Source organism: Kogia breviceps, chromosome 10 (genome assembly GCF_026419965.1).
Source record: "Kogia breviceps isolate mKogBre1 chromosome 10, mKogBre1 haplotype 1, whole genome shotgun sequence".
NCBI classification, from domain to species: domain Eukaryota; kingdom Metazoa; phylum Chordata; class Mammalia; order Artiodactyla; family Physeteridae; genus Kogia; species Kogia breviceps.
The window spans coordinates 65,969,853-65,991,671 of record NC_081319.1 but is presented as its reverse complement, the minus strand read 5'-3'; the positions used below and the strand labels follow the sequence as shown (position 1 = coordinate 65,991,671).

The window sequence follows — 21,819 nt, the reverse complement described above, 5'->3', positions numbered from 1 at the left end:
GTTGATTGAATGAATGCCCTCTGTTCAACAAGACTGTACAAGTTCCTGCTCAACTTCTCATATTATTGGCTGCTACATTTTACTCTCAGCCCTTAGCTAGTGCCTGCAAACTGCCAAAAGCTTTGAGAAGAAAAGAGGTGCTGAATGTCAGTGAACATCTGTCTTCTTTCCTTTTCTCCAGGATATTGGCCCTTCAAGTCCTCACTCCCTCATAAGTTTTCCAATGTTGTAAAAACATGTGTGACACTCCAACTACTCTATGGTTGTTTTGGATGGGAGGTTTGCTCTGCAGCAAGCTTATCTGTCATAACCAGAATTGTATACTATTTTCTAATAGTAAAACCAATGTACCATTCAGTCCTGTAATATTTAGTACTTCAGAGAAAATTGGCACCTTTGGATATTTGCCAACCAAGACTATTTGGCTGAAATTGCACAATTCTCTGGAAATGACTTAGGTTGTTCCCTTCTTACTCTAATCTATCCCTTGTTGACCTTACCCACTCAACTGGCTTTAAACACTATGGCTATTCTGATAAACCCCAAATATGGACCTGTAACTGAAATATATCTCCCGAAATATAGATGCATACATCCAAAAGCCAAATGGATACTGACAGCGAGGTAACTCACAAGTGTTTCAAACTCACATACACAAAATGGAATTTCTCATCTTCTATCCCTGCTTCCAAATGAAGCTGCCTCATTCTCCTTTATTTCATAACTCAGTGAGCAATAGGATCATCTCCCCACCTGCCAAGCAATGTACCTGGTAATCATACTCCATTCTTCTTACCTTCTTCACCTTCATATCTAATCACTCACCACAGTTTTGTATTTCAACTTCGTTATTATTTCTGGAATTCACTCATTTTTCCCCATTCTTTTGTCCTCACCTTATTTCCTTGGAGTTCTAAAAAGTCTCAAAATGGGCTCCTCTGCTTCCAGTTTAAGAGCATCTATAATTTCCACATTCTCCCAAGTCATCTTAGAAAATAGAAATGGGGTCTTGTCACTCCCTTGCTTAAAATCTTTCACTGATTCTCCCTAATCTTCAGGATAATGTCAAAATGCGTTAACTTGGTATGTATACATTTTATAATCATGAGTTGAGTGTGAATTTAAAGACAAAATATATAAAAGATGAAAAAAATGTAGCTTGAAATTTTGTTGTGGAAAGCAAGACTGAACCAATAACTAGAATTATAACTTTGGAAATTAGTCTCCTAGGGATGAGAATTGAAGTTGTGAGAGTAGATAATAACAAAGAAGAAAAGAACATGGAAGAAAAAGACAGGAGGACTGAAGATATACACGGAGTGAAAGAGGGAAAATAGTCCTAAAAAGGAAGCCAAAAAATTAAGTTCATTGCAGGCAGTATGATAAATAGAAGTCAAGTGCCAGGGGAAAGATAGGTCACTTATATGTGCTAATTAAAGCAAAAGGGCCAAGACAAAGATTGACCATATGTCCCTAAAGAGCTCTGAGGACAGGATAGAGATCCAGATGGAATTTTGAGAGGCTGAACTGGGAACAAACATTCATAGTTATTTACCTGTAAAGAGTAAAAAGACATAGGTAACCAAGAAGTTTATACTCCCCCCACCCCAGAAAAATTCCTTTGATGCCTACTAGATGTAGCCATTAATAGAACTGCAGATGCTAAGACTCTGGAGACTTCCTCCCTCCTCATCTTCCACAAAGGCCAACCTCAAAGGCCTGGGGAAACCTATTAACATCAGTGATGCTCTGGTCTCTGGCAGATCCCATTCAGAACCTTGGTACCATTTGTGGTTGAGCCCTCCTCTGCCTCTCAGAGACAGCAGAAGTCAAGCCTACCATTCCACTCTCCCTTCCAAAGAATTTCCTTTGGACTTGATTCCTATGAATTACCATCTCTCTTGCATTTCTGTTTTATAACCTTCTTCTATGCCGTTTCTCCAGGTATATTTGTGCCTGTGTGAAGACCCTGTCTTTCAAAATCCCTTCCCAGACGTTTTATTAGTTGTGGTATTGTAATTATTCCCCATACTACCTCATTGGTATCAGCATGAGAATTCCTGCCTATGTTAAAATAATGAGCAGGTGCCAATGAGAAAGTTTTTGTCAGACTGTAGACTTTTATATTTTCTTAAGGAAACAAAAACTGAAATGCATTCAGAACATTGTTGTCTGTGCTTCTATAATAACTTTTCTAAAGTTTTCTTTCGCTTAATATTAGATAACTTTTGGGGGGGAGTTCATTTCACAGCACTGAAGTGTTTCTTGACAGTGTCCCATCTGTCAGATTTGCACGAAAAGTAGTGTCATCTTTGCCTGCTGCTCTTCAGAGCACAGACAGAGAGATTTGTAGACAACCTTGCTAAGATGTGTGGGTGGAGATGGGAGACTGAGTCAGGAATTATTGGTATATTTTCCCAGGAAAAAAAGAAAGCAAAAGTAACAGTAAGGGGGGCCAAGGAGGTGAGGTACAATGAAGATGAGAAAAAGGAAAATACCTGGGGATTTCATGGAGAGTTTGTTTTACCCTTTGAGGACCACACCAATAGTCAACTTTCCTATGTGTTAAATCTACACTCTTTAATGATTCTGGATGAATCTTTTCCTGCTTTCAAGATAGATTCCTCACAAGAGTTAAATAGAGGCTACCTTCTATGTGTATTCAATGGCTTTTTTGCTGTTTTTCCTTTAGAAAAATAATTGTATTTCATCTTGACTCATTCATTTGTACATAACTTAAAAGACGTTAGCCAAATTTATCCTTTCTTAAGGATTCTTTTTGGTCTAGAATATCCCACTTGAAACAGGTGTATTTACTTATACATTATAAAGGATATTACAATTCATTTAACATTTAAAACTCACCTCTTAAGTGACAGGGTAAGCACTTTCAAAGTCTTTCACTGACACTTTGTGGCAAAAGGTGGAACTACAGTATTTTTTAAAGTTGTTTTCTGACATGTTTTATATGGCTAATATAACAAATAACAATCAAGAAATTATCATATTGCATATCTGTATACATACATATGTAGATTAAATAAAGAACAATCAAGACATTGCATAATCATTTAAGACACTATCTAAATTACAATATCACAACCTACTACAAACAACATTTTGATTTCACAAAGAAATAATTTAAATATATATTAAAAAATCATGTGTTGGCTGTCCTTAACACTGCCATTAGAACTGAGGTATATTTGAATAATTGTTTTTTCTTTAATTATTTTAGCTGTTCGTGAGTTTTTTTAAAAATCATAAAATGAGTAATTAAGATTGTCCCCTGGAATTTTCATTCTGTATTTAGGAATTTTGAGGAATATTACTGTTGGGTCAAAAATTTTGTTGCCCATTTTATAGCTCCTTTTCTCATGGAAAGTGGTTTTTAAAATTGTGATAAAGTATACACAATTAAAAATTTACCACTTTAACCATTCTTCAGTTTACAATTCATTGGCAGAAAGTACATTTACATTGTTGTACAACCATCAGCACTATTTATCTCTGTAACATTTTTCATCTTGCAAAACTAAAATTCTTTCCTCTTAAGCAATGATAGCCCATTCTCCCCTTCCCCCAGACCCTGGAAACCACATTCTTCTTTCTGTCTTAAGGGATTTGGCTACTCTAAGTACTTCATATAGATGGAATTATATAATCATTGTCCTTTTGTATCTGGTCTATGTCACTTAACACCTATACCTTGTTTTAATGTTGAAAAATTAAATAAATGTGAAAATGCTTAAAATAATTGGATATATTTAGTACAGATCTTTCGAGATGCTCAGTAACATTCTAATTATATACCATGCACAGACTCCTCTTGATATTATAATATCAATTATTAGTTGACATTTTAAGACCTAAGTGTATGTTTAATAAAAGATGAAATCTCATCAACAGATTAACAGGATATCACCTTAGGTTAAATTTTTCCAAGTGCAAGGATTGATTTGAGAGAGAAATTCACTTTGTCCATATGCAGTGTGTTAGATACTAAAACAAAAACCAGTTTATCATAAGTGCAGATTGAAGTTGCAAAGGGTTTTATTGTACCAATATTTTATTTTCCTAATTGAAAGTCAGTTTAATCTTTGGCACATCCAATAACAGGTTACGTTTAAAGACTGTATCTCTATATTATGTTTTAAATCTCTCTCTGCATCACAGACTACAGATGCTGTCATACAGCTGGAGTCAGGTTCCATCTGTCGGTCCTGCAGAGCAAAGATGGGAGCTATACATCATCAGATTCTTACAGATGAAGAGATGATGAACCAAATGAGGGGTGAAGGAGGAAGGACTGAATGGACTTTTATCTTCTTGACACCTCTGTATCTCAAAAGTCTTTTTTTCAAAAAATCTGTGTTCAAGGTGGATTTTCATTCAATCTGCATCCCTGCCTTCTGGCATCACCTTTCACCCCCACGTGCACAACCATTCCTCACTTGTTCCTGATTAATGCAGGCAGACTTGTAAGTGCAGACTAACCACAAAATAACTTTAACATTGGTGGTTCATGATCATTCAAAGAACCGATTTCAAAAATAGTACCAAGTTCATGTCTCACATCCTGCCAAGGCTCATCAGAAGGCAGTATATGGGGAATTGAGAGCCAAGAAAATAACTGGCAGGGAGCCAAGTTCTGTCAAATATCAGGCCTTACTCAAATGGAATGAGGAAAATAAATGCTCCATTCAGCCACTGGGTTTTTTCTCTTCTTTTAAAGAACCTCATGGGTAAATGTACAATACCAAAGGCACCAACACGCTACAAGTGGATGAACAAATCTATGTTATGAATATGTATTTATTGCAAAGTAAGTTTTAGGCAGTGTTTGTGTTGGGAGAAAAGCTTTCGAAACCAAGAAGAGTAAGAGAAAGGAAAAGCCCATCTCAAAATGAAAAAGAGCCTTTGAACCAGTAGAAAAATAAGAGAAAAAAATACAAATACCCATAATAGTCCAAAAAAATTTTAGAATGTGATTCATGACGAGGAAAGGTACAACATGTAATATGTTTTTATTTCTTTGTTTTAAACTTTTTTTTGATTTTAAAAACAATTTTTATTGGAGTATAGTTGATTTAAAATGTTGTGCTAGTTTCAGGTGTACAACAAAGTGAATCAGTTATATATACATTCCCTGTGCTATTCAGTAGGTCTTGTTAACTATTTTATATATAGTAGTGTGTATGTGTTAATCCCAAGCTCCCAATCTATCCCTCCCTGTCACCCTTCCCTGCTGGTAACCATTAGTTCATTCTCTAAGTCTGTGAGTCTGTTTCTGTTTTTTAAAATAAGTTCATTTATATCATTTTGTATTAGATTCCATATATAAGTGATATAATATGATATTTGTCTTTGTCTGACTTACTTCACATAGTATGATAATCTCTAGGTCCATCTATGTTGCTGCAAATGGCATTATTTCATTATTTTTTATGGTGTAATATGGCTTTAAAAAAGAAAGAAGTCATGTTGAGTTAGGCTTATTAAGAGAAATTTCATGAAACCATTTTTTTTTTGTTTGGTTTGTTTTTTTGCTTTTTTGTTTGTTTGTTTTTTGGGAGGTAGGATTTAATTTGTTGGAAAGAGGATTGAAATGGAGTGTGGCCATTTCCAAAAGGAGGAATGGCATTAGCAATCTCTTGGCATGGAATGTTTGCTATAAAGTGAGATATCAAACTTATCCTATAGCTCTGAGTATTTTATGGGCAGCATTGCAAGACATAGAGGGAAATTTCAATGAGAACTGGGTGGCCACCTGAGGATTTTGTACTTAATTCCAAAGAAAAGGAGAGACTCCTATTGAAATGAAAGAGTTAATATAACTGGAGTGAATGGTATCACTGGATAAAATGAATAGGAGTAAAGAGAGGCAGGGTGCAGGACCAACAATTAGGAGGTAATTGCGACATCCTAGCTAATTATTACCACAATCTGACTAGGTATTTGCAAAAGAAATAGAAAGACAATTATAGACGTAAGAAATATCTGAGGGATTTTAAACATAAGGTATCGGGGAGAAAAAGGAAGAATGTTATATTTCAGGGAGATATAAAGTCCAGGAAGAGAATATAAGGAAAGATGATGAATTTAACAGCATAAATTTGATGTGCTACCAGGAGAAGGTTGTTTCCCTTATATCTTTAATATTTTGAATAGGGAAATGAATAAACTAATGGATATTTATTCAACCCAAACTGAGTAGATATGCACCTGAAGATGTGTGCTCAGTTCTGGATAGCTAGCTCAGAGATATCTGCTGGTAATCTGCAGCATTTTCACAATAAAGAGACCAGGGTCATGAGACAGGTAATCCTGCTATTATGTAGGAAGGGTCTGCCAGTGTTTAACCCAGAGAAACAAAGTCTTGGGGAAGAGGCATAGTCATAAGCTTTAGTATTTTGAATGTACATAATGGAAACACCATACTTAAGATATTGTAAATGGCACAGTAATATTATTTAACATAAAGTCCAAATTCAAACTTCTCCAATTATCCCAATAATGTTTTTTAGAATATTAATTTTTCCCTCTCTTTTTTCTCCCTAAGATTTAGAGGTAAAGAAACATCTACATGAGGGAACCAATTTCTAGTAATTGTATACATGTATGATAAAAAAAAAGTGTGACTTGACTATTAAGGAAGGTAACAAGATCTCAGGCTGTCTTAATAGAGAAATATTAATGAAAGCAGTCACCCTGTTCTTTTCTGTCCTTGTTAGACCACAGCTGGAAACATGTGTGCAGTTGCAGATAGCTCATTTAGAGCCATCAATGATCATCTGAGTGTTCTCAGAATAAAGGGATCAGGGTGATGTGAGATGCAAAACCCTGCATTGCACATGAGCGTCCTGGTGATATTTAGCCTCGGTAAGCAGAGGCTTGGGGAATGGTCATAGATGTGGTCTTCAAATATCTGAATGGCTACTGTTATAGGTTGAGCTAGAAGAAAAGAGCATCAATCCCCAGAGAATTATTCTTAAGCCTTAAAATTTAATGAAATTTGCTCTGCTGACTTGAAAACTTGCTTTAGGCTGGTGACCCGCTTTTTCTTCCAATTTCTCCACTTTAGAATGGAAATATCACCCTATCCTTATCCCATGATGACATTTTGGAAGTAGATAACTTGTTTTCTAGGTTTCACTGGTTCATAGATGGAGAAGAGTTTTGCCCTGGGAAGGCCTATACCCCAAATCTCACCCATTCTTGACTTAGATACTATGTAGGTGAGATTTGGGATTTAGAGTTGATGCTGAAATGGGTTAAGAATTTGGGGACCATTGAGATGGAGTGAATTGTATTTTGCATGTGGGAAGAACACAAATTTTAGGGGCCAAAGGACAGACTATTATGAGTTGAATTGTGTCTCCCCCAAAATATGTGAAAGTGCTAATCCCCTGAATATCAGAATGTGACCTTATTTGGAAATAAGGTAATTGCAGATATGATTAGTTGAGTTAAAATGAGTCATACTGGAGTAGAGTGGGTCACTAATCTAATATGACTGGTGTCCTTATAAGAAGATGCCATGTGAATACAGAGAGGTAGGAGAACACCATGTGATGATGGAGAGAGAGACTGGAGTTACAGAGCTGCACCCTAGGGAAGGTCACGATAGCCAGCAAACCACCAGAAGCTGCAAGAGAGGCAAGGAAGGATTTCTCTACAGATTTCAGAGGCAGCTTGGCCCTCCTGACACGTTGATTTTGGACTTCTGGTCTCCAGAACTGTGGGACAATAAGTTTATGTTGCTTTAAAGCACCCAACCTATGGTACTCTGTTAAAGCAGCCCTGGGAAACTAATACAGGAAAAATGCAGAAAAAAATAGATAAGCTTTATTCCTTGGGTTCCAGGAAAGAATAAAGAACCCATGAGTGGAACTGAAAGGGAAACAGATATCAACTCAACATGAACAAGAATTTGCTGGTAGGTAAAGTCAAAACAAAATATAGTCGAGGGCTTAAGCAAGTCGTAAATTCCCTACTATTAAAAATATGCAAGTAGAATGAACCAGGAACACTGCAGAGTTGATTTATACATCAAGTTAGACTGAATGATCTCCAATTCCAGAATTTTATGAATGTTTGTTAAAGTCCTGCCAAAGAAAGGCTGGCAGCTGCCTTCCACCTTCTGCTTCAACGATAGATGCTGGTATATAATAGAATGGCATGCATAGTTTATAAGATTAAATCTAAGCTCGGCATTTACTAGCTATTCATACTGTAGGTTCTATAACCTCCCAAGCCTCAGTTTTCCACATGTTAGACAGGGATATTAACAATAATCATTTCAGAGTGTTATTATGAAGATTAATAATTTAAATTGCTTAGAACAGGATGTGGCTCATAGTAAATACTATAGAAGTGTTGGTTGAGAATCTACTTGTTCTCACATTGCTTAGACATCATGCATTAACACTGTTCTCCCATCATTGCCATTCCTCACCTCCAAAATAGGGAGAGTTGGGAGTCAAACTAGAAAGGATTGTATTTTTTAAGTCTTGTTTTCTTTTCTAGATCCCAAATTGCACCATTTGGACCATTTATTGACCAAGGATCAGAAGTGTGATGTTTTTTGTCAATTTTCTCATAACAAGCCATGATAATGTGTTAGTCGACTGCTAAGATGTGTGTGTGTGTGTGTGTGTGTGCGTGTGCGTGTGTGTGTGTGTGAGAGAGAGTGAGAGCATTTCAAGCGTTTCTGAGAAATAAATGATTCAGCAGCAGCATTTTTGGATAATAAAGACTATGATTTATCCTAATAAATCTCACTTGAGTTTTTGGTACTTGTGTGCTGGAGTTAAAGGAAGATGTGAAGTTTTCACAATTAAATCCTCAGAAATTCAGGTATTTCATTAAATTGTCATCTGTTGGTGACTGAGGGTAATTTCAGCTTCAGGAGCTAGTGAAAGCATTTTTCAGCATATGAAAGTCATAATAAACTGGTACATAATTGTCAAAAAGGAATATTCACTCAGTGACTTAAATTTAACAAATGTGCTTTTATTTCTTCACTGCATAAGGTTACTAATCAATGCATCATTTGGGTGCATACGCGACAGCTCTGACAGCATAATGATACCCCAGGTAAATTCACAGTTCCTTTCAGTGAAGCAAACCCATCAATAGATGTGGGTAGCAGTGCTTACACCTATATAATTCTGACAGAGAATTAAAGAACTATGTGTTCTTTCCATAAAGAGAAGCTGAATGAGATAGCACAACTTTTACACAGGGGGATACACTGAAGGAAAAGGAGGGAGCCTTGGCTGAGAAAGTATGTTTCATCTGAGCTGATGTTTAGAGGCCATCAAGAGTAATAGAAAGGAGAGAGACTGAGTTTCTAGAATTTATATGTGCTTTTTTTTATAGCTCCTTCATTTTCACAAAAGACGGTAGCCAGTGTGGTGGAAAGACCAGCTCTTCACTTGGTGTATAAGCCCAGTTGTAACTATGGTTCTGTGTTTTATGAGCCATTTGTCCTCAACAAGTTCCTGTGTCTCACTGATGTCATAATGTATAAAACATTGGTAATGATAAATTCCCTTGGGATTGTCATTGAGGTTAAACGACCTAAGGATATGAACCATCCACTTCAGTATATGGCAATAGTAAGGACTTTTTTTGTTGACTTCGTCTTTAAGCCTCTTCATCTCTTAAAAGTCCCAAAGGCAGCGTTTGGGAGCAGGTAGGGGTCAACGTCATGGATGAGGCAAACATTGCAGTTCATTGAAAACTAGCGAACTCCTAATCCATCTCAACTCAGTAAATATTTCTTGAGTATTTGCTGACCACCGAAGGAGTAGAACGTTAAATCAAAGATTGTTCTTTAACTCCTGGAAAATGAAATTCAAAATCGAGTAAAAATAAACACAGCCTTATGATCCATTGAAAAATGCCTTGCAAGGTAAACGAACTGATTTTAAGCATATATTCAGCATTCACACATATTGACCATGTTGGTGAAAACACAGGACAACCTTAAATTATCTCCCTTGGCAATATTTATTTATGGATTTGCAGGGGTACCAATTAGCTTGACGGTGTTCCCTCATCAATAGTTATTTTCTTTGTTTAGTTACTGTCTTAGTCTGTCCAGCCTGCTGTAACTGAATACCATGAACTGAGTGGCTAATAAAAAACGGAAGTTTTTTTTTTTTTTTTTTTTTTTTTTCTCACAGTTCTGGAGCCTGAGAAGTCCAAGATCATGACTGTGGCAGATTCAGTGGTCAGAGTCCATTTCCTGGTTCATAAACAGCAGCTTTTTTGCTGTATCCTCACATGGTGGAAGGGGCAAAAGATCTCTCTGGAGTTCCTTTTATAAGGAGCTAATGCTCTCCATGAGGGCTCCACCTCATGACCAAATAATTTCCCAAAGGCTCACCTCCTAATACCATCATATTGGGGGTGAGGATCTTTCTATTTTATTGAGGTATAATTGATTTACAATGTTGTGTTAATTACCGCAATACAACAAAGTGATTAATTTATACATATATATACATTCTCTTTTTATATTCTTTTCTGTTATGGTTTATTACAGGATATTGAATATAGTTCCCTGTGCTATACAGTAGGAACTTGTTTATCCATTCTATATATAAGACTCTGCATCTGCTAACCCCAAACTCCCATTCCATTCCTTCCCATGTCACCCCCTTTGGCAACCACAAGTCTGTTCTCTATGTCTGTGAGACTGTTTCTGTTTTGTAGATAAGTTCATTTCTGTCATATTTTAGATTCCACATGTAAGTGTTATCATATGGTATTTGTCTTTCTCTTTCTGACTTACTTCACTTAATATGATAATCTCTAGTTGCATCCATGTTGTTGGAAATGGCATTTCAGTATTTTTTATGGCTGAGTAATATTCCATTGTATATATGTACCACATCTTCTTTGGGGAGGGGTCAGGATCTTAACATATGAATTTCTGGGGAGCACAAACATTCAGTCCATAACAGTTATTATTCCTTTTTCTTTCCAAATTAGTTTGTGTGGCCGTGTGGAAGAACCACCACATGAGGACGGTGACCAATTACTTCATTGTCAACCTTTCTCTGGCTGACGTGCTCGTGACCATCACCTGCCTTCCAGCCACTTTAGTAGTGGACATCACTGAGACCTGGTTCTTTGGACAATCCCTCTGTAAAGTGATTCCTTATTTACAGGTAATTGTTTTTCACACTTTTGGGGTTCAAACACAGAAACTACCAAAAAAGTATAGTCATTTTCAATTATAGTCATGGCCTCTTGGTAAATTACCTAGTGAGCTAAGAGAGAAATATACTTGCTTAAGGAACTGGTAAACGTAAGGAAAGTAATACCAGAGACTTAAGGAAAGTAATACCAGGTTAACAAGGTAAGTTCTGGGTAAAAATAAAGTGTCAGAATTCTCAAGTCATCAATAAATGCTGCACAAACCTTTTACCTTTTTGATCTCTAATTTTCTGATTATAAAATAAGGAACTTGGGGGCTTCCCTGGTGGTGCAGTGGTTGAGAATCCACCTGCTGATGCAGGGGACATGGGTTCCTACCCCGGTCTGGGAAGATCACACATGCCATGGAGCTGCTAGGGCCGTGAGCCATGGCCGCTGAGCTTGTGCGTCCAGAGCCTGTGCTCCACAATGGGAGAGGCCACAACAGTGAGAGGCCTGCATACCGCAAAATAATAATAATAATAAGGAACTTGAACAAATTAATGATTCAGCCTTTCCCAGTCCAAGTAATTGAGGACTATCTGTTTTTATAAGTAGTCTCATTTACTACTGAGAAATCAAGAGCTATATGATCAAAGCAGTACAGGGAACAGGTTTTAGTGCAGGTTTTGAATTAAACTACCAGGAATCTGGTAGAGAATCTTTGGAATCTCTATTCTGCCATTCATCGATTATATGCTATTGAGCCAAATATGTAAGCTCTTTGAGATTCACTTATTTTAAACGATTAATAATTTTAATTATAGCTATCTACTATGGTGGTTGGATTAGTTTACTTAGATAATTTATATGAACCACTTGGCATAGGGATTACTCTCTGGAAGACGATGACCTTATAAAAACATAGTATGTTCTCAGTAAACTTCAGTCATGGTCATCAGAATTACATGTTTTATTGTTTAGTTCTGAAAACAGCTTTCCTATAACTAGTTTCTCTACAAGAAATTAATAACAAACACTTCCAGAGAATATTTTTCTGATTAATATTATGATAGCTCTAAAATCTTTAAAAATTTTCCCAAGCTGGTGTACAGAGCCACAGTTCTAAAAGACATGGATTTCCTTTAACAATTGGACAGTGTGAATCTAGATACAGACCTTACACTCTTCAGAAAAATGGACTCAAAATGGATCATAGACCTAAATGTAAAATGCAAAACTATGAAACTCCCAGAAAATACCATAGAAGAAAACCTAGATGACCTTGGTGTTTTGATGACTTTTTATATATAACACCAAACACCTAATGCTTGAAATAAATCACTGATAAGCTGAATTCATTAAAATTAAAAACTGCTGATCTGCAAAAGTCAATGTAAAGAGAATGCAAAGACAAGGCGCAGACTGGGAGAAAATATTTGCAAAAAAACATGATGATAAGCAACTTTTATCTAAAATATACAGAGAGCTGTTTAAACTAAACAGTATGGAAGCAAACAACCCAATTAAAATATGGGCCAAAGTCCTTAACAGACACCTCACCAAAGAAGATATACAAGTAGCAAAGAAACATATGAAAAGATGTCCCTCATCACATATCAAAAGCAAAATGCAAATTAAAATAATGAGCTATCACTGCACACCTATTAGAATGGCCATACTATGGAACACTGATAATACCAAAAGCTGGCAAGGAGGTGGAGCAATAGGAATGCTCATTCATTGCTAGTAGGAATGCTGCAAAATGTTACAGCCACTTTGGAAGACTGATTTTTGTTTTTTGTTTTTACAAAATTAAACATAGTCTCAAAATATGATCCAGCAATTGCATTCCTGAACATTTACATCCACACAACAACTTGCATGCAAATGTTTACAGCAGCTTTATCTATCATTACTAAAACTTGGAAGAAACCAAAATGTCCTTCAGTAGATGAATGGGTAAATAAACGGGGGTGCAACCCGATAATAGAATATTATTCAGTGATTAAAAGAAATGAGTTATCAAGCAATAAAAAGACATGGAGGAACATTAAATACTTATTACTAAGTGAAAGAAGCCAATCTGAGAAGGCTATGTACTGCAGAATTCCAATAATATGACATTAGGAAACAAGACAAAACTATGGAGATAATAAAACATATGAGTTGCTGTCAGGGGTTGGAAGGGATGAACAGGCAGAGCACAGAGGATTTTTAAGGCAGTATAACATAGGATATTATAATGTTGGATACATGTCCTTATACATTTGTCCAAATGTACAACATCAAGAGTGTACTGATTATGGTGTGCCAGTGTAAGTTCACCAGTTATATCAAGTGTACCACTATGGTGGAGGATGTTGATCATGCAGGAGGCTATGTGGGAACAGGGGGTATAGGGAAATCTTTGTACCTTCTCTTCAGTTTTGCTGTGGTCTTAAAAGTACTCCAAAACTTAAGTCTTAGGAAAGACAAAAGTTGAGAGAGACAACAAATAGCTCACTGTTAGAAATTATAGAAATCAGGCTTTTCGATCTGAAATGTTGCAAAGAGATCTTTACCTCAATAGTTCTACAATGACTCATTATAAACAGAAATAATAAATTTTTAGGTCAGACCTCACTGATAGACTACTAAGTGGGAAATGCCATGAAAGTTATAAGCCTTGTTGCAAGCATTAAGTTTAACTGCAAGGTTAGTTTTGTCAGTCGGCTGAAAATCATGAGTGGGTTACAACAATAAACTATAGCAAGTTTTTTGAAAGAAATAGTACATTGAGCAACAGAGAAAAATATCACCATAGAAAAAAATCCATAAGCAATGGGTCTTATGATGTTTATGTGGAGACAGTGGGAAAATCTTAAATAGCAGAGAATTCTAATATGTCACCATTTCTGTCGTGCTTCCAGAAAGCTTTTAAAAATTTCTCTTGGTTCCAGTAACCACCCAGGGGGAAATTTGGGGGATCTTCTTAAGTTTTAAGATGGCTTAAGTTGCCCAGAATCTTTTGTTGGCTGAGTTGTTCTCTCTGCAAACCAGAAGTTTCCCTGATGGAGAGTGGGGTGATGGAGAGGGATGCATCACCCTGTAATAGGTGCAGCCCTGCTCTAATGCACAGCGATAACTTCTTATAGACTAGGTATTCCAGATTCTCTTATGTGGATGCAAGGACAGATTGAAAGCAACGTGCAACCATGAGTGATGCAGGGCATGTGTCTCTTAATGTTCATTATGACAGTATTCTTTCCAGCAGCGCAACTTAACAAGTCTTACAGTTGAAAGAACATCTTCATCTCTTGGTAGCTTCTATCTGTTTCTCTATAAAGTATCCAGTTTAGTCAACTGGACTAAACAACAGAGGATCAACAGTTGATCCTCTTCTCTATTGATCAAGGACAAAACTATTGATAACCACAAGATCTGCCCCTTCATTAACTCATTCAACATTACTTCTTGATGGAAAGTTGTAAATGCACAAAAATATTGAGGCACTGGTATAACTCACATCTCCAAATTCTCTCAATATTTATTGTCCATTTTCCATAGAATTTTCCCAAATAGAAGGAATAGGGTCAATGTGCAATAAGCCAATCATTTGAGTAGTTTTTTTTTCCCTTAATTGTGATGTTCTGAAACCAATGGTCCCTCATATGATACTTATGTCCTACTGAGTATTTAAAAACATATACAAAACACCCAGCCAAATTTTAAGGTTATTTGGTTGCATTTAAGATTCTTTGGACATTTACTAATTTCCTATTATTTATATGTTCTTTTTTTCTAAATACAATTCAATGCAACCTTTAGATTTATGAGTGGTATGCTGTAAGACTTCAGCAAACTCTCATCAATCTTAAAAATCTTACAAATATAATAAAACTTAGCTAAATAATTAAAATGTCCCTTTTGTGTCTTTAATCACTCCATAAGTCCACTTCCATTAACATTTATTGGGCTATTTGCTGAATAATTATCATGAATATCTAGAAAAAAATAAAATATTTCACTTTTCTTCTCACACATACAGGAGCAGTTGTCTGCTTTTTCAGAGTGAGTTTTTTGTAACTGCAGAAGAGGTTCTGCACAGGAAATGCCAGGAAAAGTAGAACTAAAGCCAACTGAGTTTGGGGTGTTGGGTGATGGGACAGGCTCCCTCACTCTCAGTCACACTTCTCCACCTTCCAATCCATTAATGCCTGTCATCCAAACTTGTGATCTGGCAAAATTTCCATTTCTACTTGTCATGGATCTCTGAGTCCCTTTTGTCACATCTATATGCCAGCGTGAAACTGAGTCCTTTACCAAAGAAAGCTTCCCACGTTGCCCTGAACACAGGGTACTCATAGGATGGATGCAAGATAAAGCACCGACAGCAAAAGAAAGTTCACATCATCTCACTTCACTCACAATGTTCATGATTCGCACTACATTCATTTCTCAAATGATTTATTATCAAGTTGACTTGAGCTAATATCAAAATCTCAATGAAAAAGGCACCTGGAAGTGCACTCCTACAAGTGAAAAGCAACAACAAAACTCTCATTTATAATCACTTATGATAAGGTGCAATTATATATCCCCTTCAAGAAAATCATGTAAATTGGATACTATATACTAAAGTATATTATGCACCAGCAGATGTAGTACTCAAACAGTAACTATTAAATCACTGATGGTCAACGGTCCATGCAATGGATTCTTCTGCTCGATTAACTGAACCAGCATGTTCTCTCATGAGAAGGCGCTGCACCCTGGCTCACTGATGGCACTGGACAAGTACACTGGCACTCTCAAGTACACTGTTTTGAATTGATTATTACTATCTAACAGTAGAGGGAGCTAATAGAAATGACTTCAGAATTTGAACCACACTACTTCTATCCCATTCACCCATGTTGATTAGAATTCATGGAAAATAAAGCACTAGGTCTTGAGCACTTTACATTTCTAATTGCTTCAGAGAATAAATATAGCCCTGGCTCAGCAACTATGAAAAGTCAACTGTGCAGAGCTAGACGACCACTGTCCTATTCCCAGGTTGGCAAGGGTATGGAAGCACCCTGGGTGCTTGACACGTTCTCACGGAAGGAATGGAAGTTGGAGGAGAAGGGGACATTTGAGAAGGAAGTGTGAATACTCTCTGAGGCAGCACCAAGGAATTTCCAGGTGCCATCAAGCCTTCTCTGGTAGAGTTCATCCCTTTAGGATTACACCTAAAATGAAATTAACCTCCAAGAATTTAGCATAGTTTACACCTTTATTTGTAATTTCTATGACTGCACTTCACTGAAAAGCAGTCTGTTCCTATTAAAAGCTAGAACTTCAAGCTCAGGAATAGAAGAGAATACTAATAGTATAATGACCATCATCATGTCATGATCATAATAAGGAATAACAAACACTTACACAGCATTTATATACCAGCCCTGGACTAGGTGTTTCACATCTCAACTGACAGTTCCTACAATTCCATGGACAGCTACAATTATCATGCATTCTCACACAGATGAGAAAACTGAGGTGTAGAGAGGTTAAGTAATTTACCCAAGATCATGCATTTGGCAAGTGCAGCGGGGTACATACCCAGGAAAACTGGTAGTGGAATTGACTCCAACCACACTCTGCTGCCTTTTCCAAAGAGAATCAAAAGAATCATAGTTGGCAAGCATCTTATCCTATCATTTCACTCATTTAAAAGAAAAACAAATGAACAAACAATAGCCCATCCACATTTTACCTACAGCTCTTAAGTAGGGGACCCATATTGTACAGCTAGCTGGGAGGAGATGAGAATGGATATGTGGTCCTAATGCTTAACCCAGAGCCTTTCCCCCTGTGCTGGACCAGCCCTTAGATCCCTGTCACTCATCTGTACCTACAGTCAGTGCATTGACAAGGAAGGTCATGATGTAAGAAGCAGAGAGACCTGCTTATTCACATTTTATGGGATCAGTACAACTAGGGCAGAAAAATATAGAAAGATGATTGTGCCATGTATATTACCTTAGATTGAGGCTTATGACTATTCTTTAATTCAAAAAAAAATATTTATTAAGCACATCAAGCACTGTGTCAGGTACTGTTTTGTGAACACAACAGTCCCTCCTGCCATTGGTCTTTGTTCCAACAGAGAAGATAAACAGTAAATTAATGAATTAAACAAAATGATTGTACTATAAATGTTGAGAAGAAAATAAATAGAAATCTGTAAAAAAAAAATAACAGAAAAGAGCAAGAGGCTTGTTTTTAAAGAGAGAGTTTTGAGATAATTGATTTTGTCAGAACCAATGGTTCAGTCATCCAGTATAGAATACACTAAATATAATTACATAAATTGATCATGTGGGGATAAGCATGCTTGACATGTTTCTTTACTATTTTCTTAAAGTTCCAAGTTAAAGTATTGTTTGTGGTGCTATTATATAAAAATCTGGATTGGGTGAACCTATTTGAATTTTAGAGGCAGGTTGCTTATTCCAGCAATGAGCAAACTATGGTAAGGATATTCATATAGAGAATTATTTTCTAGCGTGACTCATGCATTTCTTTGGGTGCAACATGTTGGAAATGAACTAATGTACAAATAACCTTGATTATTTAAAAATAAGAAATGAGATACCTATAATTTAAAAATGCTAATTAAATGCAATTTCAATGAGATTCTTGTATGATAATTTAAAATAAATACACGTCATTGTATTATTCTCTATAAGTGACAGAGAATTTTCCAGTTCAGCCTAAACATATATATTTTACTATTTTTTCATTCCAAGATAAGATTTCCCCTATTAACAGAAAAATTTCAAGACAAAATCATGATTGTCATTATTTAAAGAATGCCATATTATAGATTAAAACATTTAGCATAAAAAAGATTGCAAGGCTTGTATAGTACATTTTTATGTTTAATGGAAAAAAGGTATTCTTTTTGCTAATACATTTCTACTATTATTTTTTGGCAGAGTTGTTTTTTTTTTTTTCTTTTTTTAATAGAAAGCACTTACCTGAAATGTTTTTTGACAACTTTGAATCTGGTTTTCTGTGTGCCTATGTTTCTGATAGGGTAAAAGTACTGAGTGGTCCATGTAACACCCAGTGCTTCCCTTGTACTACCTTCTTTTCTTCTCTAGACCGTGTCAGTGTCTGTGTCTGTCCTCACACTGAGCTGCATTGCCTTGGATCGGTGGTATGCGATCTGTCACCCTTTGATGTTTAAGAGCACAGCCAAGCGGGCGCGGAACAGCATCGTCATCATCTGGATCGTGTCCTGCATCATAATGATCCCTCAGGCCATCGTCATGGAGTGCAGCACCATGCTCCCTGGCTTAGCCAATAAAACCACTCTCTTTACAGTCTGTGATGAGCACTGGGGCGGTAAGTCCATTGTGGCCCTTGCATTTATATGACAGCTGCAAATTGAAAATCTGATTTGCATAGACCTCGTAAAGCTGGCCTCGTGTATTTTATTGGCATTTGTTAATATCGTTTATTTTATAACATGGTAGAACATAGTATTGACTCAGGTGTCAGGTTCCCTAATGGGCTTCAAATACAACAGGATTTTTCATTTTAAAACCATGTCTGGCCTGGGAACATGATGTTTTGTCCATGGACCTATGCTGTTCTCTGAGTCAGATTAGCTACACACGTTTTCTCTATTCATAATATTGTAAACTGATACATTTTATCACTGGCATAATTATTTTCTGACTTAAGAATTACACTAATTATGGAATTATGAATCTGTTTTTGGTTTCCCATCTGATATGTTCAGTGGTTAAATTTAAACAATCAAATTTGGAGGCCTTATGCTCCTTTGATTCAAAACTCTCGGCAACAGTCTTTGAGGTTTTTCTGTAATAGTGGAAACACCTTTATCAATACCTGGTGATGGCACAAATCTGGACACAGCAAAGAATGAAAGAAAATAAAATAATCCTGCATTTCAACACTAGTTACAAAATTATCACACGGAATTTAACGGAAACAATCTGTTCTCTTCTGGGTAAGTATATTTAAGTTCATATTTAAACTGTAAACATTAGGAAAGCATTTGTTTATTGGAAAGGTATCAACAGAAGCAGTGCATACCAAGGATTGTTCATGGACCTGGTATTTTCAAGCATATGAATCTCTGAATTCATGTTAATTCCTACCTTGATTCTTTTATTGGAACACTGAAAAGAGGAAAATCAGGAACTGAAAAATTAGGCATATGTTTTCACTGCAGCAAGATAAAACTCAAAAGACACTGAGATTATTCCATATGTTATCCAAAGACCTATAATAATTAAAATTTCAAAATTTGTTTTATTACTGTAAATATTAAATACTCCTTTTAAAAATTGAGATTTATCCTTCCTTTCAATTACAATTCTTTTGCTATATTTCTTTCTGGATCTTCTTCAGTTTTTCCCAAGTTTCCCCATTAACAATGAAGACAAAAACAAAATGAGTGGAAAGTTCCAGAATGATAGAAATATGTCTTAATTGTCTTTGACCCCATATATTTAATGTTCAAACAACATCTTGAGTACTTAGGATATGCCAGAAAGTGTGCCAACCTGAAGAGAAATTGACTCTGCCCAAGGGAATACGTTGTATATAGAGAGGTTGAAATGCAAATAAATAAAGATTTATAGTGTGATTAGTATTTAAATATACTTATATATAAAGTGCTAGGAGCACAAATGAGAGGACAGACTCAGTCTTGGCCATGTGAACAACAGTTTATAAGGACCTGCTAACATTTCAGCAAAGCATTAAAGATGAGCAGGGCGGAAGCTCACAGGGCAGTTCATTTGTTCAGGGTTTGAACTCTATTCTCTCAGAATGAACTTGTTTTGCCTTTTGATTTGACTATGTCTTCACGTTTAAGAATCTCACTTATTTTTCAGTTTAAGAAAGACTTTAAAGATGTGGAGATTCACTAGCATGAGTGTGATTCTCTTTCAAAGTACAATTTAATAATTTGGACAATTAAATGACAATAATCTACCAAAAAAAAAAAATGAGCAGGGAAGGAAGAGGGAAAAGGGTGTCCTAGGAAGCAGGAAAACTTGTAGTTTCTGGAATGCAGTCTAAAGATCTGTGTTTGGGAAAAGGTGGGCTGAGGGCCAATTGTGACATAATGTCTTATTATCTAATTCCTATGCAATGAGTTATATTTGGAAAAGACCCTAAAGATCTCTTGATCAGAATGCTTTCATTAATCATGATGAAACTGAACCATAAATGAAATTATTTGCTCAATATTACGAAGCAAACAAGCACATTTAAATCTAAGTGTTACCGAACCCAGGTTCAGCTGATCGCCACTCAGAAGTCAATACTCGAGAGGCAAGTGTCAGTAGAAAGGAAAGGTGTGTTAATCAGAAAAGCTGGCAATCTGGGGAGAAAGTGGACTCATGTCCTGAGACCACCTCCAAAGATTCTGCTCAGAGCTGACAGTTTTTGAAGGGAAAAAAGGGGGAAGAATCTCAGTGAATCATCTAGGCAGGAGTTTGGATTCTGCATCATTCTCCATTGAGTGCAGGCTGGCTGACCCTCTCTTCTTTATCTTGCCCATGTGGGATGACTGCAGGATTGCTAAGGGGGCTGTTGGGGGTAGGGAGCTAGTCATTCTTTAACGATTTAATTCTTCATTCTTACTTCTTTTAATCTAGGAAAAGAATCCACAGGTTAGGCAAGGTACCATGTGTGTTTAGGAGAGCATAAGTCAGGAGTTAGTTTCAATTGCCTAGTGATCTCATTCCTATAGTTAGATTCTTTTAAGGTTAGAGGGGAACAGAAATGGGCAAACAGGAAAGATGCAAAAGAGCTGCTTTCAGAAGCTTCCAACTCATAAGCTGGGATTCTTTAAGTTTACGGAGATGGTGATTAGATTAAAATTCCCACCTGTTATTCAATATGTGTCAGTAGTATTCTCTCTAAAGTATTTGGGTAATTGATTTCATTTATAAGTCTGTGGACTGATTTTATAAACTTGTCCTTTTTTTAGTGTTGCCCTGAATGACCAAGCTGCATTAACTCCCATGAGTAAAAGGGTTGCAGAACTAGGGAATCCCGTTAGTCCTCATGATTAAGTAAATAGCTGCATCATTTTCTAATTAACTTTGAGCAACAGATATAAATATATAAAAGGCATCCTTGCCTCTCACATTTTATTACCTAACTATAGAAGGGATATTTTCCTTAAAAAAAAGAAATTATTTTCAAATACCTAAAAATCTAGACTCAGTCTTCAGAAGTCATTTCGGAAAGCTATTTGAAAGTGATTTTATATTAGCGCATAATTACTTAAAATGATTTTAAAAGCTAAGTGATACTGAATTGAGTTGATCATCCACAAAAACCAAGCAATAAAATCTATGAAATTAGTTTTTCATATATTAAATGAATTATCAATCACTTCAAGTTTTTAAGAAGAATATGAAAAATTAAAAGCAGGTTCTTATTATTCTGCTCATTAGACATTTAGTTTATTTTAATGATTTTTACATTAGCATAAGCTTTGTTAATATAAACTCTTTATAAATCTAGTTTTAACTTAAAATTTTAAAGCTTGGACACATATGTGATAGTCAAAACTTAAAATCAGCATAGAAAATTATATTTTACAGGGTTTGCTCTCTAAAGTTCAAACACCTTGAAAGTCCATTTAGT

General features: G+C 36.1%; 1 protein-coding gene across 2 annotated transcripts in view; it reads left to right on the top strand.

Annotated features, from left to right (window-relative positions):
- HCRTR2 (hypocretin receptor 2) overlaps positions 1-21,819 on the top strand; it is a 111,603-nt gene that overhangs the window by 64,639 nt on the left and 25,145 nt on the right. For both annotated transcript variants that reach the window (XM_059076512.2, XM_059076513.2), the window contains exons 2-3: positions 11,005-11,183; positions 18,285-18,528. In XM_059076512.2, coding sequence (XP_058932495.1) covers positions 11,005-11,183; positions 18,285-18,528 — 423 coding nt within the window. The remainder of the gene's footprint in view (positions 1-11,004; positions 11,184-18,284; positions 18,529-21,819) is intronic.